Source organism: Myotis daubentonii, chromosome 8 (genome assembly GCF_963259705.1).
Source record: "Myotis daubentonii chromosome 8, mMyoDau2.1, whole genome shotgun sequence".
Classification (NCBI taxonomy): Eukaryota; Metazoa; Chordata; class Mammalia; order Chiroptera; family Vespertilionidae; genus Myotis; species Myotis daubentonii.
In genome coordinates, this window is record NC_081847.1 from 55015747 (window position 1) to 55042178 (window position 26432).

Sequence of the window (26432 nt, forward strand, 5' to 3'; positions counted from 1 at the left end):
GAACCTGACCTCTGCCAGGAGGTGCCTTTCCAGGGTTATTAGCTTCTTGAAGTTTTATAAATATCATAACCAAATTTTAACATCTGATTTCAGTTTTTGTGTTAAAACTGGCGGGTGTGACTCAGTGGGTTAGAGCATTAGCCTGTGCACAGAAGGGTCCAGGGTTTGATTCCCGGTCAAGGGCGTGTACCTAAGTTGCAGATTTGATCCTTGGCCCAATGGGGGCATGTGCTGGAGGCAACCAACTGATGTGTATCTCACATTGGTGTTTCTCTCTCTCCCTCTCCTCCCCTCCCACTCTCTCTAAAAACCAATGGAAAAAAATATCCTCCACTGAGGATTAACAAACAAACAAAAAGTAGTAGTGAGCCTGTGAGGGTGTTGGTGTGTGCCGGGGTCACTGATCATGTTGGTGGCACGGGTGTGGTTGTCCAGGACTGGCAGCAGAGCTGGGCACTGGCATTGGGGTCAGGCCTCCCCTGGTCCTCTTAACCCTGTGGACATGAGGCTCATCCTTTTTTCATGTGACAGTCCCAGTGTCCCGCTGGTGCCTGGGGAACACCCTGGGGGCACGGGATGGCAGGACCAGCATGTTCAGGACATTGCACTGTGGACGTGTAGCTGCAGGGCCTGACAGGCACGCCCCGGGCATGAGGCATCCCTGCTGCTCCAGCCTCTAACTTTCTCAACCGTAGCTTTGTTTTCTCTTCCTTGTCACGCCTCCGTGTCCCCCGGGGGCTCTTTGGAACCTGGCACCGGTTTTGAGCATCTGGAACACGGTTGCTCTCTCTCCAAAGGGCCGCTCGCAACACAGGGTTGAAGCGGCTGTGGGTTCTCCCCAGGCTGCCTGGAGGGGCCGGGCCTGCCGTCTTGGGAACAGCCAGTGTTTTTACCAGGGGGATTTAGCGCCATCAAAGCAAGAGCCTCTTGATTGCAAGGATTACAAGGCTGGATTATCGAGGGTGGTGGATGGCTGCTTTTGGAAACAAGTGGGTCCAGCCTGTTTGGTGTCTGTACCCATTCCTGTTAGCAAGGGCCATGGGGTGTGGACCAGCACCCTGAGACCCGGCCTGCTATGGGTGCACCCACGTGGTGTCTGACACAGCACAGCCATCAAATAAGACGTCTCTGGTGGGTCACTGCGGCGGGAGCCAGGATAGAATTTCCTTGTGGGTGTTTCCATTATTTAGCGACCTGGATATCTGCTCCACCGCACACAATAATACAGAACAAAGATGTTTTCAAACTGGAATCCAGAGTGACTTTTCTGATAAAAATTACTAATTACACTAGTAATGATTTTTAAAAATATCTTGTTGAGGTTATAATTAGCATATAATGATTCTTAAATCCAGCTGTGTGCCAATATCATCTGCTTTGTTTTTATTAAAGGAGGGATTTTCTAGGTCATGAGCCACCATCAAAGAGAAACCCCAGAATCTGCTTCCATCGAACTCTTGGGGTGTTTTCTTTGTAGCTGGTGATAAGAGCAGCTCAACAGTGACTAGTCTATTAAAACCTCTTTATATGCACAGGTCCCTCTATCTAAACCCACCTACTCAACCCACCCACCCATCTACTCACCCACCTACCCATTTTCTATCCATCCCATCCATTCATCTACCCACCCATTCATCATCTATCCATCCATTTATCCACCCATCCATCCATCCATCCATCCATCATCCATCCACCCACCCACTCACCTCCCCATTCATCCACCCACTCACCTCCCCATTCATCCACCCACTCACCCATTCATCTACCTATCCATCCATCTATACATCCATCCATACATCTCTTCATCCATCCATTCTCCCTCCCATCTATCCCTTCATCCATCCATCCATCCATCCATCCACTTATCCACCCCCTGTTCATTGAATCCATTTATCAATTCATCTATCCATCCACCCATTCACCTACCTACTCATCTGTTATTCAACTATCCATCCACCCATCCATCTGTCAAACAAACTGAGCACCTATTATGTGCCAGGCACAGTCCTAGGCTCTGAAGACAGTGAACCACAGTAGATTGAGGCAGGCAAAGGCTCCTGCCTTCAGGGAACTTAGTTTTCTGCTGGTGAAAGAGATGAGGCACAAGATGATGACGAGTACTAAAGAGAGGAAATGAACTGGAGAAAGGCTCATTCAGAATTCTGACAGAGCTGTTGGGGAGGCAACTTTTTTTTTTTTTTAATAATTTTAATTTAATTTATTTTATTTTATTTATTTTATTGCTTAAAGTATTACAAAGGGTATTACTTATGTGTCCTTTTTTTTTTGAGCAAAGAGCAGAAAAAAGCAGGGAGGCTATTGGTGCTGCTCTGGGAGGAAGGATGTTGGGCCGAGGGCAGCCGAGTGAGGGGCTGTGCTGGAGTGGAGACGGGGTGGGGGGGGGGAGGCCGGGAAGGGTCCCAGGAACCTCATTGCCGGGACAGGTTCCCCCGGGGAGGCCATCGGAGCAGCGTGAGCACCGCCCACGCCGGGCGGGGTGAGGCCGGGAGCTGTGCCGAGACCTGGGACCCGATTCCGAGGCTCACTGGGCTGTGGGTTTGCATGTTTGATGACTGGCCCCCTGATGCCATCTTTTCCTTTTCATTTTTCCTTCCAGAGCATTACAGCTATGTGTCCTCCAATATCAGTCCGGGCCTGTCCCTGCCCACGGCGCACCCCTCACTGCCGGTGCAGTGCCACGACATGCAGACGTCAGCCCCCGGCCTCTCTGCCGTGGCGGCCGCGAGCCACCCCTCGGGGTACGGAGCCGCTGTGGACGGCGGGCCCTCGGGCTACTTTCTGTCTTCCGGCCACGTCAGGCCCAACGGAGCCCCGGCCCTGGAGAGCCCCCGCATTGAGATAACGTCCTACCTGGGGCTGCACCACAACAACAACCAGTTTTTCCACGACGTGGAGGTGGAGGACGTCCTTCCCAACTCCAAGCGCCCCCCTTCCACCGCCACCCTGAACCTGCCCAACCTGGAGGCCTACCGGGACCCCTCCTGCCTGAGCCCGGCCAGCAGCCTGTCCTCGCGCAGCTGCAACTCCGAGGCCTCGTCCTACGAGTCCAACTACTCGTACCCGTACGCGTCCCCGCAGACGTCCCCTTGGCAATCCCCCTGCGTGTCCCCCAAGACCACAGACCCTGAGGAGGGCTTTCCCCGAGGCCTGGGGGCCTGCAGCCTGCTGGGCTCCCCGAGACACTCCCCTTCCACCTCGCCCCGCACGAGCATCACAGAGGAGAGCTGGCTGGGGGCGCGCACCTCCAGGCCCTCGTCCCCCAGCAACAAGAGGAAGTACGGCCTCAATGGCCGGCAGCTGTCCTGCTCCCCGCACCACTCGCCCACGCCGTCCCCGCACAGCTCGCCGCGGGTCAGCGTCACGGACGACACGTGGCTGGGCAACACCACGCAGTACACCAGCTCGGCCATCGTCGCCGCCATCAACGCCCTGAGCACCGACAGCAGCCTGGACCTGGGCGACGGCGTCCCCGTCAAGGCCCGCAAGACCGCCCTGGACCACTCTCCCTCGGTGGCGCTCAAGGTGGAGCCGGCGGGCGAGGACCTGGGCACCACGCCGCCCTCGTCTGACTTCCCGCCCGAGGAGTTCCCCCCCTTCCAGCACATCCGGAAGGGCACCTTCTGCGACCAGTACCTGTCGGTGCCACAGCACCCGTACCCATGGGCCCGGCCCAGGTCCCCCACGTCCTATGCCAGGTGAGCGGGCGGGGTGGGTCCAAGGCTGGAGGTCTGCGTGCAGGTGTCGCAGGGCTCGAGCCCCTGCAGCTCTGAACCAGAACCACCTCCCCTGCACCGGGGTTTGCTGCCACTCGGGGGAGTCTCGTCTTTAGCAGCTTCACCCATCCCGGCCCTCCGTGTCACGTGGCTCTCTCCCTGGTGTCTCAGTGTCCAAGTCGGTGTCTTTATAAGGACACGGTCATAGTGGCTGCAGCCCAGCCTCCGGGCATCACTCACCCCCTGACAGGCCCAGCTGCAAATAAATTCACATTCTAGGGAGTGGGGTTAGGGCTCCTGCATACAGAGTCTGGGGCACACAGAGTTTACAAATACGTGCGCTTGGCGTTTGTTTTGCGAAACCAAACGATCCCTGCCCTGTTTGTTTTCGCCTCCTACTCACCCACTTCCCGTCGTCTCCACCTAATTGCTGTCAGCGCTGGGTGCAGATGGGCCTCAGCGCAGCACTCCCGAGCGAGCTAGAGCGAGCGGCAGCCGCTCCCTGCCGTGCCCACGTGCCCACGCTGTTTGGAGAACAACACAGCCGCCTCCTCCCCAGAGACACACCAGTCCCTGCAGGCTGGTGACGGGAGCTCAGGCGTGTTCCAGCCTCACGTCTCGGGTTGTTGGTTTTTCTCTTTAACGGCGTGTGGGGCCGCTGGGGCTCAGCTGGGGCCGCTCACTCAGCCCCGCGTCTTTATTTTTAACTGAACAGCTTTCCCAACAGGTGGGCCTCTAACGACCCCTGGCGCGTGCAGCCCCTGCAGCAGCATTGTGACGGGGCGTGAAGCGTCCGCCCGTGCCTCCCGTGCGTGGCACCGTTTGACACGGGCAGTGGCCGCCTCAGGACGAAGCCCCCGTGACCTCCAGGAAGAGGCCCGTGTGACCTGCGTGTGGTTTGGGGGGTGAGCTAGTGTTTGGCTGGAGGGATTCTGGAAGCGAGATGGGCGTAGTTGTCCTGGCTTCCCACAGGGCGCCCCCCCCAACCCCCGCCAGGCGCGGAGGGTGAGCAGGAGGGCTGGGCACTGTGGGACCCTCCAGAGGAGACCTGACGGTTTGTCAAGCAGTCGGTGCTGATGGTTAGGAGTCAGGACTCGGAGAGAAAACAAACACGAGCACTGGCTTTTCTTGACGTGCATTAGGGCACGTTTTTATCCCCACGTCTGCTTTCAACGTGTGAAGTTTAAAAGGCTGGTATTTTCAAAGGTGTCATCGAACAAACGTATCTCAGAACCTGGGATTCGTTAATAAGCGTGGGAACTAAAAACCCATTTGGGAGCATTTTTATAAATTTAAGGCTGGTTATGCCTGATGTGCTACTTTACAACTTCTGTGTAAAGAAGAATGAGAATATTCAGAAGCTAGCCGCCTCCAGTCCGGAGCCGCCCACGTGTCCCAGTGTGTGACCTTCTGTGTGTCCCTGGACCATGAAGGTCGTAGGCAGTGCCCTGGGGCTTCACTCCAATCTGGACGTCAAAGGCAGAGTGCCGTCGGCAACACATCACTGTACCTGTGAGCGGGAAGATGACCGTAGCGAGCGGGTTTGTAAGAAGTTGTAAGAATTCAGCTTGTCGGGGGGGCTGGGACAAAATACCAGACTGGCGCCCTGGAGACCTCCCTCCTGGGCGTGTGGACACTTGTCCTCAACCTGTCTCTCCTTTGTCTTCCTTCTGTGTCTCTGTGTCCAAATTGCTCCCACCGAGCGGGACACAGACAGCTTGGATCAGGGCCCACCCAAGGGCCTCACTTTATAACCTGATCCCCTGTAAAGACCCCGAGTCCACCCGCAGTCACATACTGAGGTCCCGGGGTGAGGACTCGGCCTCTCCCTTCGAGGTGCACTCGAGTGTTCCTGGAGGGTGGCCGTCTGCACGACCAGCCTGGGTTTATTTAACTCGTGGTCAGAAAGCAGGTGCCCTTGGTCCCTGTCATTCCCTGGCCACCCGACTGCTCTTTATCTCTCGGTTGCAGAGCCCAGTCCGGTGTGCCGCGCCTGACATTCCTGTGCGTTCACGCAGACAAAGCCCGAGGAAGGCACCAGCCCCCCCACGGGTGTGAGGCTAACCTTTCCCACCGTTGGGGCCTCACAGCCAATATGTTTCCTGGTCCTGGCCGCCTGTTTCCCTGTGACCCGTCAGCTGGTGCTCAGGGGCAGCAGGGCCCCGTGGAAGCCAGAGGGGAGGGCGGCCAGACTTCCTTCCTGAGAAAGTGCAGCCAGCGTCAGACGTCAGCAGGTCAGCCATGCAGCAGATGCTGCTGCCATGATGGTGCAGTCTGGGCGGGGAACCTGCCACCACCAGCCCCCGCCCTCCGTTCAGGGCCTCTGTACCCGGTTACTCGTGTCCCCCCAAGAAAAGGAGCATCGTTGCGGGGTGAGCCCCGGGGGGCGCTGTGGCGTCATTTCCCTGCTGGGTGGGTCTCCTCGGTGCAGCGTTTGTGGCTTACCCCTCGGAGCAGAGCGTCTGGCAGGCCCGTGGGGTTAAGACGACGTTGACTTCTTGCTTGAGTCGAGTTTGATAGAATTTCACAGTTCTAGAGTTCAGACTTGTTTAGAGCTCAGTGGAATGATGCTTCTGTTGTCTAGCTCAGGAAATGCACTGGAATTCCCGCTGACTCCGAGTTCCCCATAAAAAATCCGAGTTTTAGTGTCCAGGTCAGCCCTAAGCCTCTTGGGAACGTGAGGGGATTCTTCCCCCGCCCCCCACTTCTTTCTGCGGTGATGGTGCTGCTGCCGCTGGCGGCGTCCCCAGGCCCACCTTGTTACAGGACGCGGCCACCTGCCCGTGGGCTCGAGAGGCTGGCTGCCCGGTGCAGGAGCCCCGAGGGTGCAGGGGCCCCGAGGGTGCAGGGGCCAGGGCGGCGGGAGCGTCTGGTGCCTGTGTCTGCATTTGATATTTTCTAGGTGGTCGTTTGCAGATGTGCCTTTAGCCGGTTTCATATTAACCTAAAGGGGCTGAGCGTCTGCCACGGGGGCTGGGCGGCGCCCGTGCCCAGGGGTCATCTCTGTGCGTGAGAACGTTTAGTTTCTTTCAGATCCAGGTCATGAAAAGTTCCGGCTTCGGGGGTTTAATGTCTTTAGCGCCGGGACCACCTCTGACTCGGCCTGGTTTGGGGAGGCGGAGCGTGTTCCGTGCGTCTTGTCTGATTGGGTTCGAGCAGCTGGGCGAGCAGCTGGCATTTCGATTTGCGTGCTCACAGAACACCAAGGGCCGCGATTAGCTCGATGCACAGTGTTTACTCGGAGCCGAAGGGTTCGGTGGCCTGGGGACGACGTCCAAATCCATGTATTTTCGACGTTGCGCCTTTTAGGTCTTTGGCTGTGATAGTGATGGTTTCAGAAATGTTCATAGCTTTTGTGCCAGGCAGAAGTGTTCACTTCCAAACTCTGACGAAACTGCTGAAGCCTGTTGCGTTTATAAGTTACCTGACTGTCTTCAGATGTATCCTACTTTGGAGTAAGATGAGTGCTCCGGTCAGAAGCACCTGTGCCAGAGTCCGAGAGAGATGACATAAACCCGTAGGCGAGTCACCAGTCCAGCCGCAGGTCCTTCCCCAGGGGTCACCGCTCTGGCCGGCCGTGTGCTCGGTGTCCGTGTCAGGCCAACCCACCCGGACAGCGGACGTCGCTTCGGGGTTTTTTCTTTTCCTGACTCAGCGGAAGCAGCACGGCACCTGCACACCATGGGGGGAAGCTCCCTGGCGGTCTTTGGGGAGGTGCTGCGGGGACACAGTTGGAGTCGGCACAGCTCTGAGTGCCGGCCGGCCGGAGCTCAGCGTCGGGGCTGCTTGCTCAGGCCCCCGGTTCGCCCGCACTGAAGCCTGTGGTCACCGGGCTCAGAGCTGCCCCTCACTGGGTCCCTGCATCCAGAGACCCGGCTGGGTTTCCATCTCCCAGGGGCATCCTCTGGGGTGGGTGGGACCCCAGAGACGGATGTCCCCACGAGGCCCAGAGACTCACCCCGGCCACAGCCCTTTCTAGAGCAGTGGTTCTCAACCTTCTGGCCCTTTAAATACAGTTCCTCATGTTGTGACCCAACCATAAAATGATTTTCGTTGCTACTTCATAACTGTAATGTTGCTACTGTTATGAATCGTAATGTAAATATCTGATATGCAGGATGGTCTTAGGTGACCCCTGTGAAAGGGTTGTTCGACCGCCAAAGGGGTCGCAACCCACAGGTTGAGAACCGCTGTTAGAGGATGAACTTGGTATAGGACGGGCAGGAACCGGGGGACTGTGTGCTGTTGTTGGGGGCATGGGAGATGATGATGTCCACTTGTGCACGGGCCCGGGTCAGGTTGGAGGGCGGAGAGCTAAGCCACAACTCTCTGCGCCTGCTCTGTAGCATTTAGGCAGCTCACAGCTTTCTACCTGGCGGCTCTGAACAGGTCCAACACCAGGTGTTGCCGTCCTGACTGCCAATCGGAGAGCTTGCCTGATGGTCACACCTGGGACTGTGAGTGAGCGGCCGAGGGAGGGCCGGGGGCGGGGCTTGCTTCACCAGCACAGCCCTCCCCAGGTGTGTGTGCGGGATGTGGGCCCAGGTTTCCCTGCTGAGGGGATTCTGTGAGTGTCCATTATGAGGAGAAAGAGGAACTGCGGTCCTTCTGCATCCTGGACGGCATAAAATAATTCGGATCTTTGTGGCTTGACACTCAGATTTTTAAGTCGAGCTGTTGAGATCTGAAATGTTGCCTAATATCAGAGAATAATCCAAATGCCAGAGGAGTCACAGCCGTGCGACTGGCCAGCACCTGGGCTGCCCTGCTCGTGTTCCTGAGTGCGTGCCGGGCGGAGGCTGCGCTTGGGCCTCACGTCCCCGACCTGGGCGCCTCCGGTGTCCGGTTTTGACATTTCCCACCCTGCCCAGAGGTGGGAAGGAGGTGTCCAGTGAGGACGTGTGTCACTGACCACAGGCAAAGCAGAGCGGGTTCTGCGCCCCCCTTTTCCTCCGAGCAAAGTGGTGGGGAGGGCCCTTCACCGTCGAGCCTGCAGCGAGCCCTGCGGCCGACGTGCGCCAGCGGCCTGGGGAAACCAGATAGCGCCCTGCCTGGGAGATTAAAATTTAATCGGGAGACGGCGGTTGTCTCCCGTTAAAACTAGACCTTCCGTGTAATTGATGGGACTTGTTTGCCGGTGTTCTTGGGTTCCTGAGCCAAAGCGGTTTTGTTGTTGTTGTTTGCTATTCCTCACCATGGGATATTTTTTCTGCTGATTTTGAGAGGGAGTGGCGGGGGGGGGGGGGGAGAGAAACATTGATATGTCACTTCGATTGGTTGCCTCCCACACCCACCCTGACTGGGGCCGGGATCAAACCTGCACCCCAGAGACCTGCCCGTGACTGGGAATAGAACCTGCGACCCTCGTTGTGCAGGCCGACGCTCTAACCACTGAGTCACGCCAGCCACGGCCGAAGTGTTTTCTACGTCACAGTGCGGTTTGCTGTTTTATCAGTGCCTCTAAAATGCCTTCTGGAAGCTGGGCTGACCCAGGTGCAAGTTGGCTTTCAGTAAAGAAAGCGATGAGATTTCCTGTGAGTCCAGGCTGCTCTGTGCTCTGATATGACCTCCGTGTGGGGGGTGGGGGGTGGGACAGACCCACGTCCGTGGTGAGGGCACCATGCAGAGAACGGAGAAGGGCCAACACGGCTGCGTCAGCTAAGCGCCACGAGGATGCAGGTGTCGGGCGTCTCTAAGTCGTGACACCTACAAGCTTACCTCTGTGGACCCGGCCCCACCAGCCGGTGAGGAGCAGGCTCTGGTCTGTGCAGAGGGGGACGGTCGCACACTCGGGGTCAGGCAGTGGCCAGGCAGCGGCCAGGCAGCATCCTGGGGGTCAGTGTGTGTGGCTCCTTGATCTTTCCGGATGCACGGTTGAAGGACTGTGGGGTGGACAGCTCAGTTCTCTCCTGGCTGCCCAGGCGCCTGCAGACCTCACGGCTCTCCAGAATCTGAGGTTGCTTCTCAGGCACCGGGTGACACGCGGGTGGTCGTACCCTGGGAGGCCCTGCGCAGCACAGAGATGCCCACTTCCCCCCGAAAGTCACGTTCCACGGGTGAGTATGAGGTGTGGGGTGGGCACCTGTGCCGATGCCGTTTCCCCGGAGCTCAGGGCTCTGCGTGCGGAACGTATGGTCCGCGGTCAGAGGACACCCGCGAGGAGGAGCCAGCGTGAGTCAGAGCTCTCCTGTCGCAGGGCAGGAGCCCAGCAGGCGAGCAGTTAGTGTCCCCAGATTCTGCCTCTGAGAGCCACCTCACCCCCAGTTGTAGGGAACGTCCCAGGTGATTCGGTGGGAAGAGCCTGGCTTTGTGAGTCAGAGGGGGCGGCTGAGCTGGGTGGTTCGGTGCATCTCTGCCCACGGGTGCCTTTGGGGACCCAGAGACCCTGCCTCACTGGCCCCTGAACTGTGCTGATCACTTTTTTTAAACGAGAGAGAGAGAGAGAGAGAGAGAGAGAGAGAGAGAGAGCAGCCGCCGGCCTGAGGACACCTCGAAGGTTTGACACGTCTCCCTCACGCTCTGGCTCTCCCCTGGGGTGGGTTTGCGTCCTGCCACGTCGAGTGTGTGGCTTCAGCGACGTTAGCCGTGTCGGCCTCATGAAAAGGCTCTCCGGTTTCCTCCGTGGTGGGACGTGTGGGCTTTAACTCTTAGAAAACTGAAAACAGAGAGGGTTTTACCCAAACGGTTGAAACTGCCTCCCCTCTGGGTTCCTACCACGGAAGGAAACCCTCTCACCCACAGGGGCGATCTGAGACTCTCACTTAGCTCAGCGGGTGGGGTGACCGACGTGACCATGAGTCTCAGACCCGGGGGTGCAGGTGTGTCCAGGCGGGTGCCTCTAGCTCAGACCCGCACGGCTGGTGAGGGCCCGGGGAGGCTGGGTCTTGAAACAGTTTGTTATTGGGGTTACCCAAGGAATACCCTCCACTGCAGAGTTCTCCGGAGTGTGGATTAGCGAAGAGACAACAGGTCCTGAAGTCCTCTGCCCGGAGGTGGTGGAGATGAAGGACCGAGTCGCGCAGGGATCACTCAGCACACGTCCTTCTCCCGTGCGTAGGGCCGTTCACTCGTCTTACGGAGGATGTTGAGCTCGTGGTTGTTACAGACGCGTGGCAACTGACTCGGGGTCGGCCGGTCTCAGCTCCCACCGGCTAGTGTGCCCTGACGTCATTTGGCCTTTTCTCTAAATATTCAGTGTGAGATAAAAGACGGGACTCGTTTTTAGAATTATGGTCCCGTAGCTATCATATTAGGTACTAACAAGTAACTTAAAAGTAACCCCTTGGCGTCGTCGAGCGAGCCGCGGGCTCCTGCCCGGCCCCCCCCTTCACCGCTGCTGACTCACAGGGTGCCTTTACGCTTTGCTCCCCGCGTTCAGCCGGGATGAGGCCTGACGCTTCCCCAGACCCTTCGGGTTGCCACGTGCCACCTGGCTACTCATCTGTCCCGTGTTCCCTGTGTTTTTCTCAAACTGCTGCTGAATCTGGGGGATTGCTGGGATTCTGGCTTCATGTTTGGCCACACGGTGCGTGCCCTCGGGGGACAGGCCTGTGTCTCTCTCCCTGGTCACTGACGAAACGGCCTGAAGGTGGTTTTCAATTTTAAATCGAGAGGCTCGGTTTGAAGGTCTGGCTTGTGTCCGCGCTCCCACTCAGTCCTGGGATCTCAAGGGGGTGGGAGGTGGGGCTCCTCCAGGGGCCCGAGAGGAGGTGGGACGGCTCGAGAGCCTGAAGCACCATCGTCAGCAGTGAACTGTCCCCAGGCCACCTGGGTTCTGAGTTCTGGGGTACACCGGCAGGTCTCAGTATTTGTTCCCACGGGTCGGGGGGCGCTGAGCTTCCAGGTCCCCGGTGCGGGTGGAGACGCAGGACCGTCGCAGGGAGCGGGGATGCTGAGCTGCACCTGCGGAGACCGTGGGAGTCGGCGATGGGTCTGCACAGAGAAGGGTGTCCTGTGCGCCCCGGGGGCTCCATGAGCAGGGCCTCCCGCGGGTGCTGCTGTGCACCTGGCTGCTCATGAAACCCTCGCGCTGCAGACAGGCCAGCTCCCGGGCGGGCGGGCGGCAGGGCCGGTGGGAAGAAGCCCTCCCCGTGGGTCCCCACGGCCGACTTCTCAGATGCAGCCGAGGGGGTGGGCAGCGGGGCAGCCGGGAAACGCGTGGCCCCGGTAGTAGAGGCAGACGGAGGAAAACCCTGAGTGACTCTCCCATTTTGGATCACAGTGTGTAGGTGGCTTTGCTCTGTGAACAGCGTTTAAAAGAACCCTTCACACTTTTTCTATGTGAAGGAAACGCAAAAGTTCAATAAAAAACGAAAGGCTTTTCTTTTCTCATGGGAAACAGTGGTCACAGCAGCCCTGAGAGCAGGGTGATTCAAACCGGGAGCACCCGCATCTTTTCCACCTGGGGAGACCGCACCCACGCACAGCAGACACGGGGAGCTATGACTCGCTTCCCTGCGTTATCACAGGAGGCGTCCCCAGCCAGCGGGCAGGGCTGGCTCCTCACTGGCAGACAGGCCAACCCAGGCCTGAGACGGGCGAGCCCGTGGGACCACCCTTCACCTGGCTCCTGCCCCCAAGGGTGTCAGTGATAGCAGCCACGTGATGGCCACAGCAGGCAGTCTGCACTGACGGGCGGACCTGGACCGGGCAGCTGGCCAGCCCTCGGGAGGTAGGGATGATGTTAGTAGAACATTGCTCTGACTCTCATGCACAGGCCCAACGGTTAGCATTTAAAAACCTTTTGTTTTGCAAGAATTCCAGATTCACACAAAGTGGCAGAGATCCGTGTCCCCTTTAGCTGTGTCCCCTGTAACAACACTGTTGACAGCAGGACCTACGTGGGCACCGTGTGTGTGTGTGTGTGTTGCCGTGGAGGAGACCAGGGTACAGAGGACGGGCCGTGTCCCAGCTTTTCTTAGAACCTAACCCATCTCCCAGCAGCTGAGCGAGGTGGTGTGACTGTCACCCCCATTTTACAAGGGAGAAAACTGAGCAAGAAGTCAGGAGAGAGGTCGTTCTGTGGAAGCCGCCCGGTGCTGGCCCTGAGCAGGCTTTCTCTAGAAGAGCAGCCTCCATGGCTCTGCAGGGTCGGCCTCCGTGACCTCGGACCTTCCCCTGGACCCTGCGCCAGGCCAGGCCCGGCCCGGCTGGTGCCTCTGGGGAGGAATGTGTTTGAGACTTTGCAAGTTAAAGGCGGCTTTAGCCAGCCCTGCGCCCATGACCGTTCCCCGTTGTGTCCTCCACGTGCATGACTCCTGTTGTGTTTTTGAATTTGCTCCTCACATGATGCTCACCACACCACGTCCCACTGTTTATGAAATCATTGGGTTTTACCTGACAGATGACCACAGCAGGCCCAGAGTGGTGAGCGCTGTTTGCCGCAGGTGACTCTCTGTCGGACAGTCACCGTCCCTCTGGAGTGTCTTCGCAGACCCCAGAGGGCAGGCCTTTGGGATGGGCCGGGCCTGGAGCTAGGGCCTGGGGCCACGCTGCCTTTAATAAAATGCAGGGTTGAGAAATCAGGACGTGTAGAATCTAGAGATTTTCAGCAGTTCCTGCTGGTGGCATGAAAGTATCTACCTTCATTGTTTTCATTTATTTGTTTATTTATTTATTTTTTTAATCCTCACCCCAGGATATTTTTTCTTTTGATTTTTAGAGTATGTGGAAGAAAGGGAGGACGGGGGGAAGAGGGGGAGGGGGTAGGGGGGAGAGAAACATGGATGTGAGAGCCGGGGATTGAACTTGCAACCCAGGTACGTGCCCTTAAACCCAAGACTTTTCGACAGGCAGGCCGATGCTCCAACCACTGAGCAACACCAGCCACGGCATGTGTGACTTCTAAAAAATCGAATTAAGCTGAAGGTGACTCGGAAGCACGGACATGTCTGTTGCATTGAGCCAGCAAAGCCCGAGGCTGGGGCTGACGTTCCTGACGGCAGAGCTGGTGCGGGGCTGCGAGGAGGGAAGAGGGGTGGCCGCGAGTCACCGCGTCGTCCAGCTGCCGGCTGGCGCTTTTCTCCTGAATCAGATATACACTCGCACTTTATGTGAAGCTGCCAGATTCATGCTGAACATTTCCAGGCAAAAACAGTAATTGTAATCATCCATGATACAGTATTTATTTTGTGAACCATCCTAACTTTAAATTGTGCTCATGGTGTGTGGCTGACTCTCAGCGAGACAAGAGCAAATTATTCGCACAGATTCATTCGATAACATTCAAGTGCAAAGCGTCTAGAACAGCGGTTCTCAACCTTCCTAATGCCGCGACCCTTTAAAACAGTTCCTCATGCTGTGGTGACCCCAACCATAAAATTATTTTCGTTGCTACTTCATAACTGTAATTTTGCTACTGTTATGAATCGTAATGTAAATATCTGATATGCAGGATGTATTTTCATTGTTACAAATGAACATAATTAAAGCATAGTGATTAATCACAAAAACAATATGTAATTATATATGTGTTTTCGGATGGTCTCAGGTGACCCCTGTGAAAGGGTCATTCGACCCCTAAAGGGGTCGCGACCCACAGGTTGAGAACCGCTGGTCTAGAAGCTACGTTGCCCTTACCCCACGAGTGAGGAGTTAACTTTCCTCTGTTCCTCCCACCCCCTCACTGTCTCTCATGCTCTTTTTTTTTAAAGTTTCTGGGAATCAGATGGAGCTAACTTTTTATTTCTTTTTTTTTCTATTTATAGTAAATGATAGTAGTCTTGTTACCTAGGTCAGCAGTTTATACACAGAAATACAACATAGAAACAGCACATTGGTACTCTGGACAGAGGTGCTGTCTTGGGGTCTCGGGGCACTGACGTCTGCCCAGAGTCTGGGAGCTGTGGGGAGGCCCTCACTGTAAGCAGTCACGACTGCGCCCCCTCCCAGGGCCCCCCTTCGTTCCTCGTGTGGAAGTCCGGTGCTCGGGTGGCTCCTTGCCTCCAGCCGTGTGCGGGACACAGAGCAGGTGACGCGGGAGGTCACCCGGGAAATGCCCGCCAGGGAGCTCTCCCGCGGTTGCTGTTTCGTGTCACTCACAGGCGAGCCTGCGTTTCGGTGGTGGTGGCGCCTGTGCCCAGCCCCGTGACTGGCATTTCTCTCATTCTCGCGCTCACGCGTATTTATCCCACTTCTCTTGGTCAAGTTACAGGATGGAATGTCTGCAGAGGTGACTGGGGTGGTGCTGAGGGAGAAACAGGGTCTGAGCAGGCGTCCCTCTGTGGCTGGGAAAGACGCCCCGTTAGACCTGGAGCCGAGCCACTAGGGAGGTTCGGTCGTCCACACGGGCCCGTCAGGAGGGAGGAAGGTGTTGCGAGGTCCTCCGTGGGAAATGTTTCCATCTTGTTCAGGAGCCTCATTGCGAAGACCCGCCAGGCCCTGGCCACGTGCCCCCAAATAAGCTGCCTGTGTCAGGACGTGACCTCACCAACGGGGCGCGGGGGCGCCGTGGGGCGCGGTGTGCGCGGGTCTAACGCTCTGCTGTTCTCTTCCAGCCCGTCTCTCCCTGCCCTCGACTGGCAGCTGCCGTCGCACTCGGGGCCCTACGAGCTGAGGATCGAGGTGCAGCCCAAGTCTCACCACAGAGCCCACTACGAGACGGAGGGCAGCCGGGGGGCCGTGAAGGCGTCGGCGGGGGGACACCCCAGCGTGCAGGTAACGGCGTGCTCACCTGGGCTTCTCGGGTCCATAGGCAACTTTGTGGCAACCGCTAGCATCTCTTCCTTTTCTCTCTTTAAAAATAAGCTATCATCTCCAAACTGGTCCAGCGAAATACTTTGTGTGCCGGGGGAAGGCCTGGCTTCTCCCCGTGCGCTTAGAGGCTGAGGGACACCGTGCAGCTCTTTTTGCTGCCGCTGGTGCGTCAGCTGCAGTCACGGTGGGGCAGGGGCTCTGCCGGCAGGGCCGGTGCCACCCCCCCTCACAGCCCTTTGGAGGAAATAGGATTTAGGGTTAGAGCTGGTGTCCGGGGAGCACCTTGGTCACCGTGACAGGGACAGGGGTCACCTGCCGCCCTAACCTTGGCCCCCTGCTCTCCCCAGGGAGTGGGTCTGCAGGCCCCAAGGGGCTGTGGGCAGGCATCGGCGTTTCCTGGGGTCTCACATCACCTAAGAAGCTGTAAGTCCCCTCCCCTCCCCCGCCAGGCTCCTGGTGTGACCATCACGTTGGGGGTGGGCGGGCCTCGCCCCAGAGCTCCAGGCCATGCAGCAATGACAAGAACGTTTCCCCGAGTCTGTGCCCACCACGGCCGCGCCCGGCCCGCTATCGGGATGATGCCAGTGGGCGCCCGTGTTAGGCTTTATTCACTGAAGTAAATAAGAGCTTGGGAGGGAGGAGGGCACGCAGGCCAACGCGTCGGCCAGCACGACAATCAGCACCATCGGGCAGGCGCTGGGGGCGGCACTCAGCCCCGCGGGACGGTAGGTGGCACTTGTGGCCGTGCACTTGGCACCGGTTAATACCTGCCTGGTTAGCTGCTCGACTCGGCGCAGCCGGTGACATTTTAAGTTGCCGCCTCCGGGCAGAGAAAGGTCAGACACGCCTACGTCCAGCCGAGCTCCACGGCTGCAGGCATTTAGCTCCCTTTCTGGCCACAGTTTTCATGGACGAACGTGGTTGTGGCTGAACGGGAGAGACGTTCCAGCCGCGAGAAACAAGGAGGGGCATGAGGATAAAGCAGCGAGAACTAAAAGCCCTCCCGCTGCCTGTGAATGCCGGCGAGAGACGCGGGGGATGCGGTGCGGCCCGTGGTGCCTCCCTCACCGGCGGCTGAGGACTGTCCAGTGGAGGGTGTCCACCTTCACCCCTTAAGTGTCCTGGGCGGTCGGGGTGTCACCATCAGTGTGACAGCTCGGAGCACTGACACCTTTTGGAGGAACTCTAAACATTTAAAATAGCCTCAGAACTTAGTTCAAATTACAGGCCGGCAAAGTGGGAGGGGCTGGCTCTGTGTTTAAACAGAAGGGACAGCCCCACCCCCATCGGTGCCCAAACACCAGGGTCAGGACGTCTGCCAGCGTCTCCTCATCAGAAGCTGGTCATTGAGGATTTCTGACCCCACGGTGCCAGCGTGAGTTTGCGTCTGTGCAAGTGTGAGGCAAGCGTGAAAAAGAAGGGATGGGGGGTGGGGGGGTCCTTTTTCGGTTGGTGGACCACAAGTCAGATAAAAACTGAGTTTGCACACAGTTATAAAGCAAACGAAGGAAAGCTTGCAGCGTGGCTGTGATGGCTCGATGCCCCCAGCCCTGCCCTGCATGGCACCATGTTGCATGTCCTCCGACACCAGGACCCACACCCGCACCCTCGCCTCCTCCAGAAATGGCCACAATCGCAGGGCCTTAGCCCGACGTGACCGGTCGCTGTTCTGATAAGAACTGTGTCACCACGGATCGCGGGAGAGCCACCCAGCGAACCCGGGAGCTCTCGCTGGACAAACACGCTGTCCTGGGACCTCCAGCGGTCAGACCTTCCACATCGCCGAGAGCTTGTCTGGGAAGTGAGCCCGAAAGCTTCTGCAGGAGGGGACGCCCAGGTGCCCGAGCGAGGACGCAGCCGTTTCTCCAGAGTCAGTGACGGGGGGAGCTGTCCCCACAGTCCCCCTGCTCTGCATCCGGGACGGCGATGACCTCCTTTCCAGACGGATGAGGGGACAGCGTCGGCCGGTGGGGTGGGGTCGAGGAGTGTGCAGGGCACTTTCCACACTCAGGACGCTTCCTAAACTCTCCAGTCACCGACAGCCTAGGAGGCGTCCTGGAGAGTCGGGGCTGCTCACTCCGCCCCCCCACCCCACCCCCACGACCACAGCACGCGGCACGGCTCTGTGGGTTCAGCAGGCTGGGTCTGGGCCCCGCGGTGGCTCTGGGAAGGGGCGGTTCCGCCACCTTCTTGGGGACAGGAAAGCAGAGGGGTTGTCGCCTGGGTGGATGGCGGGAAGATGCCTTTCCAGGGAGGCGGGCTGGGCCTCTCCCGGTATTTTTACTAATAAACCAGAGAGTGACATCCCTGAGGAGCCTGGAGCTGGTGCCACCACCTTCTTCAGACGAGAACACAGACGCTCCCAAGCCCCCGCGTTCATCTCTTCTCCGTCCTGTTTGCCTGAGCCCCGCCTCCTGCCATCCTCCGGCCTCTGTCCAGGCCTCCGTCCAGGCCTCCTCCGTCCTTCCGCTCTGTCGTCCGCCTGTGTCCCCGACCCCAGAGCGCCGCTCACGTGAGCCGGTGGTGGGTGAGCATCCAGAGAGCCCGCCTGGGGTGTCCTGTGTCCCTGCTCCCGTCGGGGCTCGAGGAGCCACCCGGGGAGGCCGCTGCTCTCTGACCGAGGGGTCAAAGGGTGAAGCTCTGTTTACCAAGTCACCAAAATAACTTTCTCGATAGCATCTAGCCCATCACGCAGGAGGCCGGTGTATGAATAATTCATCAGTCATGGAAACATGAAACACAGCGAAGGCTTTGTCGATTCCTGAACAGCGTTTTAGGTTTGCTGGTCAGTTATGAGGGACCATGTAACCCCTGTCCGGCCGGGGAAGGAACCGGATCCAGAGCTGGGGGCCGGGTGCACCTCGCCGGACTCACCCTCAGGCTGGGGCTCAGACAGGGTGGCTTGTGCTCTGCGTGGGTCCAGGGTCCCGTTAATTAGGGCGCTTGGGGATTAGGCTCAGTGTTGCCCCCATAGACCACGGCAGATACCTTTCTGTCGCACTAGACATGTGGGAGCTGAAACCACGGAATGAACGCAGTCGCTTCTTGTCCGATGGTTAGAATCAGCATCCAGAGTCAGGCTCTTACAGCTTTCGTTTTATGAAGTCTCCCCCCCGGGCTGGGAGGGGTGGCTGAGTGCCCAGCGCTGTGAGGCTCAGGCCCTGGGGGGCGCGACTCCTGGGACAAACTGTGAGTCCTGTTATCCACTGTCCTCAGCATGTGTATGTTCCCCACAGCTTCGTTCCACTTTTCATCCAGCCTACAGCCAAGGCAGCACTATTAACCTGGAAAGCCAGGGTTTCGCAAAAGCCAGGGAGGTCGCTCTCACCGAAGTAAATCACTATTTCATGGCAAACCCGAGGCCCACCTTGGAGCCAGGCGTCCGAGACCCAGAGCAGCTTCAGTTCTGCTCAGGGCCCTGCATGGGGGCCGGAGGCCGGGCAGTGGCTTTTAATGCAGGTCTGAACCCAGCCCGAACCCGCCCCGCCCGGCCTGCAGCCACACGCTGCTGACCTGCCTGGGCGCGGATTAATTTTTCATGGGTCGGCCTCAGCCGCTGGGCATCTCTCTCTACTCTTTCACGGCGTCCGGGCAGGTGGTCGGCTCCTTCCCGGGCTACCTCGCCCGCGTGCCCGAGGATTGCGCCCTCGTGTGGGGCCTCGTTGTTGCTGTCAGGCGCTCGTGAGGACTTGGCGTGTTCTCTCCTCCCTCCTGCAAAGCCGAGCGGCTGTGAGTGGCGAGGAGGAGGCCGGTGACGATAACGAGGAGTGGGGCGAGGGCCGGTGGGCCGTGACCTTCACCCAGAGCCCCGGCTTTCACCTTTGTCTGCTGCGTTCAGAGGCTGTTCTGTGTGTGAGGGAAGGGCCCCGGGTGGGGGGATGTCACCTCCTGAGTTGCTGTTACATAACTGTCCCTGAGCCGCTGTGGGCTGCGGCGCCCCGAGTGCCGTCGGCCTGGGCCTGGGTCTGCGTCGCTGGACACGTTATACCAGTGGCTGGCCACGGCCTCACCTCTCGTCGGGAACACGGGGCCCTTGTCCGGATACAGCACTTTGCTCTGTGTCGGCACAGAGACGGGCACACAATCGCCCCTTGATCAGCCGCTCGGTGGCCGTCCCTCACAGCACTGGGTGCCAGGGGAGGGGCAGCTGATGGCAGACTGGTGTCCGGCCTGTGGGCAATGGGCATCTGGCCGGCATTGCCTACAGACCAGTGCGGGAGCCCCTGTGAGGTCTCCGGGGCCCAGCACTGGCGCCGGCCGCTGTCCCAGCCCTGCCTTGACTCAGGAATGGCAAGCACCAGGCCAAGCATGGCTCCCAGAAGGCTCCCCTGTGTCCACCCTGCACACAGGAGTGGCCCGCCAGCCTCATCCTGGGCAGTTAATTACAGTCTCGCCCTCCGACGACTCCGGGGGCTCAGCTGTCATGACTTCCCACCGCACCAGCTTTGCATTTCAGGGCTCCTGGGCCTCCGCCCGCCAGGTCCACCCTCCCGCCCTGCGTGGCCGTTGTCCTCAGGCCCACGTGTGAGCCGGGCAGCTGTGGCATCGGGGGGAGTGGCCTTGTGAGGAGGCACCACCTGGCCTCACCCTGCCACGGAGGCCCCTGTGTCCCGAGCACGTGGTCCGGTTCAGGTGCCCCAGGGCCATCCCGCCTGCCGGAGACCTATGGCTTCTCATTCTTTTATTTTGTGTCTAGAAATTTCCATGTGCCTCAGGGAAAGCTCAGGAAAGTGGGGTCTGAGGAAACACCAGGCATCGGAACGAACCCTCGCTGCCCGCTGACAGCCCGGGAACAGGAATTGGATGGCCTGGGCCCTGGTGGCGACAGCGTGGCCGGGGCCCGAGCCACAGAGCCAGGCGGACATTTCCTCTCAAAACCCGTCACGGCCTTCCATGTGGAAGCCACGTCCCATCCTGGGACACCGGGGTGGAGGCGGAGGGGGCTGGAGTGAGACGGGACGCCCATCCCAGCAGGCAGAAGAGAGGTCTCCATCGGGAGGAGGCGGGGTGGAGGGGGGCCTCCCTGCATCGAGGGGTGGCTGCGTGTCTGGGTGTCTGCACACTACACGGCCCGCGCCCACTGTGGAATGAGAAGGAGGACAGACAGTTTTGAGTGCAGGTTGGCGAGGAGAGGCCTGGGAAGCTTCACTCACTGTGGAATGGAGCCGCGTGCGGGGGGAGGAGTTGGAGCCAGGCAGGCATGTGCTTAGGAAGACAGCCAGGGGTGGCCACGCCTGTGGACAGAGGCCCGCGTGCCACCGTCTCTGGCATTTCGGCTTTTCAAATATTTATGCAGATAAACTCCCTGAATGTGGTCCTCACTTAGTTTCTGCCTTTTCAGAAAGGTTGAAAAATGTCACACACAAACCTAGGAAACTCTAGGAACGAACTCTTTTTCCTGCAAGGAACATCGTGCGGCCTCTTGGAGCCTCTTTGTTGCCGGAACTGAGTCTGTGACTTGTGTGCAGTTTAAAAACTGGCTGGAAGGCTTTGGTGTCCTGGCCATTTACACCATCTCGTTTTACGGCATAAACCTGGTTTTGTGAGAGAACACGCGTGGTCTGACTCGGTACTAAAGCAATGTCATCCACAGGGAGGGCTCTCAGAAGTAAGGTGACACTTCATGGTGTAAACTCAGTGTGGACATTGGGTCATTGCACACATGTGCACACGTACACACATATGCAACACATGTTTGTACATGCATACACACGTACATGGTGCACACCTATACACATGCACACGCACAACACCGTGGGAGCTGGGCAGAGTGGCCCACCGAGACATGAGTCACTGAGACCAGCGCTGCAGGTGAGTCCTGGCTGGACGTTGCAGGTGCACAGCCAGCTCTGTCCCCGCCCATCCCACGGGAGTTCCGCGTCCTCCCGTCACTCGCTGTCACTGTAGGACGGTTCCCCTGGGCTGACTGGGCCCAGAGCCAGTGCTTGCATCCTCATCCCTGCACATCTGCACACCCTGGCGCCCAGGCACATGCACACACACATGTACACACATCACACCTGCACACACACCAGCCAGCCTTGTGAGGAAGGGAGTATTGAGGGCCCTTCATCTGGCAGCTTTAACCTGCAGGTCGTCATGAAGCAGGAGGCTGCGGCCCCTGAAACTCACTCTTACAAATGCAGAGCTCTCGTCCTGCAGCTAAGGTTCTGCCTGCCCCACGTCAGCAGGTCCCGGGGAGGCGTGGCCCAGAGGGTGGGGCAAGGTGCCTGGGCTCACGCGTGTTCTCACACAGTTTGGGGGCTTTTCCTGTGACTTCTGGCTCCATTTTGTTGCCAGTTTTGTTTCTTATTTCTAGTTTTCCTCTTTCCTTAATAAGGAGGCAAGAAATCGGTGTCTTTACAACTGTCAGCTGTGTTTTGATGACCACATGTCACAACAGCAGGCCCTCCCCTCACCGACACCGGCCCCAGACTAGCTCATGGCCACCCCTGTCGCTCACTGTCCCAGAACCGGTGCTAGAGACTGTGATTTCCCTCTTCATCATCTGGCAGAGACATGGCGGGAGCCCCTCGGAGCCTCACTCCCCATGGCCTGTCCCTCGCCACCGCCTTCACCACGAGGCCTGGCCTCCTGGGCAGTTGGCAGCGAGAATCTGGGGACTGAAAGTGTAATGAATGTGATGATGCTCATACGACAAACAGCCTCTGAGTTAATCCATAGCAGGAACGTTTGGGTAAAAAGAAGTGAAACCCTTTCCTAAACTGGATTTTCCCTCCCCGCAGAGTTCCTTTTGGCATCGAGTAAAGACACAAATTTTACATCTGGGTTAAATGCATAATTTCCCTTTGCTCCTGGGTCGATGCTCAATCACTGAGCCACACCGGCCGGGCCGTAATTTCCCTTTGAACAGACAAGCTAAGATTCCCTTGCTTAGCTTGTGAGTAAACCAACTAAGAATGGCTAGTTGAAAAGGAACTAATTTCCCTCAACTGCAGGTCATCATGAACCAGGGCCTCGGTCTCCTGTACTGACTTTTTTGTTCACACGATACTGCCTTCCCCTGTGTGTGTGTATGTGCACCTGTGTGTCCTGTGTGTGTGTGTGTGTGCATGTGTGTGCCTGTGTTGGGGGCATGGGCTTGGGAGCACTGCTTGAATTTCAACATTGAATAAACTTGACCTCAATCTCTCCCCTCACCTGTCATCTCACGTGTAAGTGCTGAGCTAAGCATAGGAGCTAAAAACAAACATTTTTATGTGTAGAAAACTCAGGAGCTCTTACACCTTGAAATGGAAAATGCATTTTGTTTAGCATAGAGAGGTCATGGTTATGACAGATAATTTTATAAATATTATCCTGACAGATACTATAATGTGCCAGAGGCTGAAAACCATGCAGTGCAACATGTGAAGTATTTAAATTGCTTTTCTTAAAATGAACTTCATGTTTTAAATAATAGATGTTTACCTTCCAGGTTAAACCCCATATATTCCCATTTTCACTGAAATAGCATGTTTTTAAAAGGCTAGTTATACCCACAGTCCATTGCATTCCACATGCCATCTGATAATCTCCACAGTGGGAGTCCCAGGGGGATTTTAAATTGTCATTTTCAAAACATCTGACCCTAGCCTGGCCGTGTCAGGCCAACGGGACTGCCTCCTGCCTCCGAGGAGCTTGCTGGAGCCGCACAAGACGAGGTTTAGGCCGAAGACTCGTTTTCTTGCATTAAGTTTACCACATAGAACACAGAATGGCAGAATTTGTTTCTTAATCAATCTCTGATTTAAATTTAATATTTTCTGATCATAAAATGTAGGTTTGGGTCCAGCGTGGAGTTAGGTTTCTTAGTAAGTTCGCTAACCTGGCAAAGACTGGAGTCGCACTCCCAGAAGGAGGCGGGAAGGCGTGGCCCAGACAGCGGGCCTCGGTCTCCCTACTGACTGCCCACAGTTCCCGCGCAGACACTCCCGTCTGCACCTGGAGAAAGGTCTTCAGTCCACAGGGGACACACGTCGCTCCTGCAGGTTAAGAGCCACCTGAGGTGAGTGCCAGGTGCTGGCGGGTTCCCTGTGGAGACCGGGAAGGTCTGCCTTGGTGTTCACCTGCACGCGGCCAGGAGGAGAGTACCTGGACAGAGCCGGCGAGGGAGAGACCACCCCACGCCCCATGCTGAGCACAGTTCTCTGTTCCTGCCAGCCTCTCCCGTGCCACTGTGGAAACTCAGGTGTGTCAGCTGCAGGCAGGAGACGCGCCCCATGTGTGTGCACAGGCCTTGCACACTGTCATTAGTCCAAACGCGTCAGAGACCTGAGGATCAGGATGACATTCAGTTATTTCAACACGAAAGGACCACTTTGAGGTCTATCACATTGGCAATGCTCAGGACTGAGGCACAGGCAGGCAGACGGAGATAAGACTAGGACACGCACACTGCAACCGGGAGTGCAGTCTCCCCACCAAACACAGGGCTCCTGAGGGGCTGGGGGCTGCTGAGTGTGCATGTAAACGTGAGTGTGCGTGGTGTGTGTGTGTGTGCGTGTGTGCGTGTGTAGAGCCTGTGTGTGCACATGTGTGTCTGAATGTGAATGCATGTAAGTGTGTGCAAGATGAGTGTGCATGAGTGGACTGTCCCCTGTGGTTCAGACTGGGGATGTCTGCACTCACCTTCTGTGCACCACCCTCCTCTGGCTCCGTCACCTCTCCCCAGGGCGTTCAGAGCCTCCTGCTCCATTGGCCACAGCAGGTGATGGGTGTGGTCTGTCAGCACCGATGGGCGGCTGCAGAGTGCTCGCCAGGACAGCATAGACACCAGGCCCTGAGCCAGCCTGTGCTGGGTGTCTCAGGGCCGCTGGGGAGTTACTGGAAGCTGCAAATTCATGCATCTCAGGGGCTGCAAATTGGTCTGTGTGTGTGACAGCCTGTGGATGGTGTCACTGGGGCAATACTGAAAGAGCTACTGCTCTTTCCACTGGTCCCTCTGAAGGGGCCGCCTGAGACAGGGAGAAAAGGATCGAGTCCCATTGGGCACTTGATTCTACCAAGCAAATGGCTTAGTCTTAGCGTTGCCCAACTTTCTGATGGGGCTGCCCAGCTACATGGGGTCCTCACAGCTGTCACTGGCCAAGTGGACACAGGGTGTCCTCGCAGGCTGTGACACACATGGAAGGCAGGTGGGTCTGAGGAGCAGGCAGCCACCACCTGGAGGGACCCGCCATGCCCTGAGGGACCCGTGTGCTGGGAGGGACTGGGGCTCCTTCCCACCTGCCTGTCCTGCAGAGGAGACGGCACGGCTGTGAGCATCGTCACTGTCGTCATCCCGCGTGCTGGTCACAGCGGTGGCTGTGGCTGCACATGTGCGCGTGTGTGTGCACGTGTGTGAACGTGTGTGAGTGGGTACGCAAGCGCCTATGTGTGCTTGAGCAGGGGCAGCAGCGTTGAAAGCCTGCCTGTCACCAACTGTCCCCGGACCTGGGGGTAAGGGGACCTTTCCAGGCTCCTGGTTTCATTGTCACAGAGAAGCAAGGGGCCGAGTGGGAGAGACTAACCCCGAGCACCTGTCACCGTTTCCTTTGAATTCGCCTCTGCTGATGAAAGTTTAATTGCTTCTGAGCGGCCTGTGCGCGGGCGCTGAGCGGGGGTTTGTTCTCTCGCCAGCTCCACGGCTACCTGGAGAGCGAGCCCCTCACGCTGCAGCTGTTCATCGGGACGGCGGACGACCGCCTGCTGCGGCCACACGCCTTCTACCAGGTCCACCGCATCACGGGGAAGACTGTGTCCACCACCAGCCACGAGGCCGTCCTCTCCAACACCAAAGTCCTGGAGATCCCGCTTCTGCCAGAAAACAACATGAGAGCCATGTAAGCACTGCCCGCCACACGGTCCGGGTGCCCGGGGCACGGCAGGTGTGTCCTCGGCATTCGTAGCCCCCACATCCCACAGCTCAGTAGCCCAGTCCGTAAATAAACTTCACCAAGGTTAATGAGGATTTCTGTCTTTCTGGGGTTTCAGCCAGTTAAACAGTCCTGCAGCTGTGAGTAACCCCCTCCCCCAGTGCATTCAGCTCCCACACAGGACCCAAACTGGAGGGACGGTTAGCCTGCAAACATTGAACAGTTACAGAGAACACCGCGTCTGGGCCACAGTCCGTGGGCTGCAGTCCGTGGGCCCTAGTCTCTTGGAGTCCTTGACCTGTAGTCAGCTCTGACTCCCTAGTTTAGAGTTGGATTCCTTATAAGCTGAGGCTTACACACCTCATCTCTGAATGGGGCCTGTACTCATGGCTTCACGAATGCTCTAGTTGAGTGACTGTCAGGGGCTGTGCACATCACTCCTGAGCTGTGGACGCCACAGAGAAAGAGACCACAGTCATCCCATGGGATTTACATCCTGCTGGGGCCCCAGGGTGGTGTATCGGAGCTTGGTGGCCCCTGGAGCTCAGGATCATGTCCCTGAGGCAGAAAGCTGGGTATGCAGGGAGACAGCGTGTGCAAAGGCCCTGGGGCAGCAGAGTTTGGGGTGTTCATGGGGACAGTGTGGGAGGTAGGGCAGGCCAGGCCACAATGTGTAGGACTTTGAGTGAAATTTGGTAAGTTTTGTCATGAAACCGTTCGAGTTGAAAACAGAGGGAAAGTTTTCTCTTTGTGTGGATTTTTCCCAGATTTGCCCACACCTCCGAGTTCATTCTCAGCCCTTGGGTTTAGTTCAAGAGCTGGAATCAGTTTCCCCCAGACCAGGCAGTCGGGTGGTCGGAGAGCCCATGGCTCCTCAGCAGCAGCAGCTGTGACTTCGGTGAGAGCCGTCCAGCTGCAGGGGCACAGCTGGAGCCACCGCGGTCCCCAGTCCGCACCAGTGGGCCAGGCCACCAGTGGGCCGGCTGAGTGTCTGAGCGTCTGCCTCCTCCGCTTCCTGAGAGGAACAGTATCAGTTTCCACCTGGCATGCTGTACACAGACTGTCGCGCTGGAGTTTAGTGCTCAGTGAAGCTAAACAAAATCCCATGAAGCTGTAGGAAATTCGGGATCTTGAGCTGAGCAAGGGG

General features: G+C 57.7%; 1 protein-coding gene across 15 annotated transcripts in view; it reads left to right on the plus strand.

Annotated features, from left to right (window-relative positions):
* The window catches only part of NFATC1 (nuclear factor of activated T cells 1), a 105731-nt gene that overhangs the window by 11058 nt on the left and 68241 nt on the right, over window positions 1–26432 (plus strand). For 14 of the 15 annotated variants that reach the window (XM_059706420.1, XM_059706416.1, XM_059706419.1 and 11 more), the window contains 3 exons: window positions 2618–3716; window positions 15230–15389; window positions 25050–25252. In XM_059706420.1, coding sequence (XP_059562403.1) covers window positions 2618–3716; window positions 15230–15389; window positions 25050–25252 — 1462 coding nt within the window. Of the gene's footprint in view, window positions 1–2617; window positions 3717–15229; window positions 15390–25049; window positions 25253–26432 lie in introns of those variants that run through there. The other variant, XM_059706431.1, reaches the window with a different exon arrangement.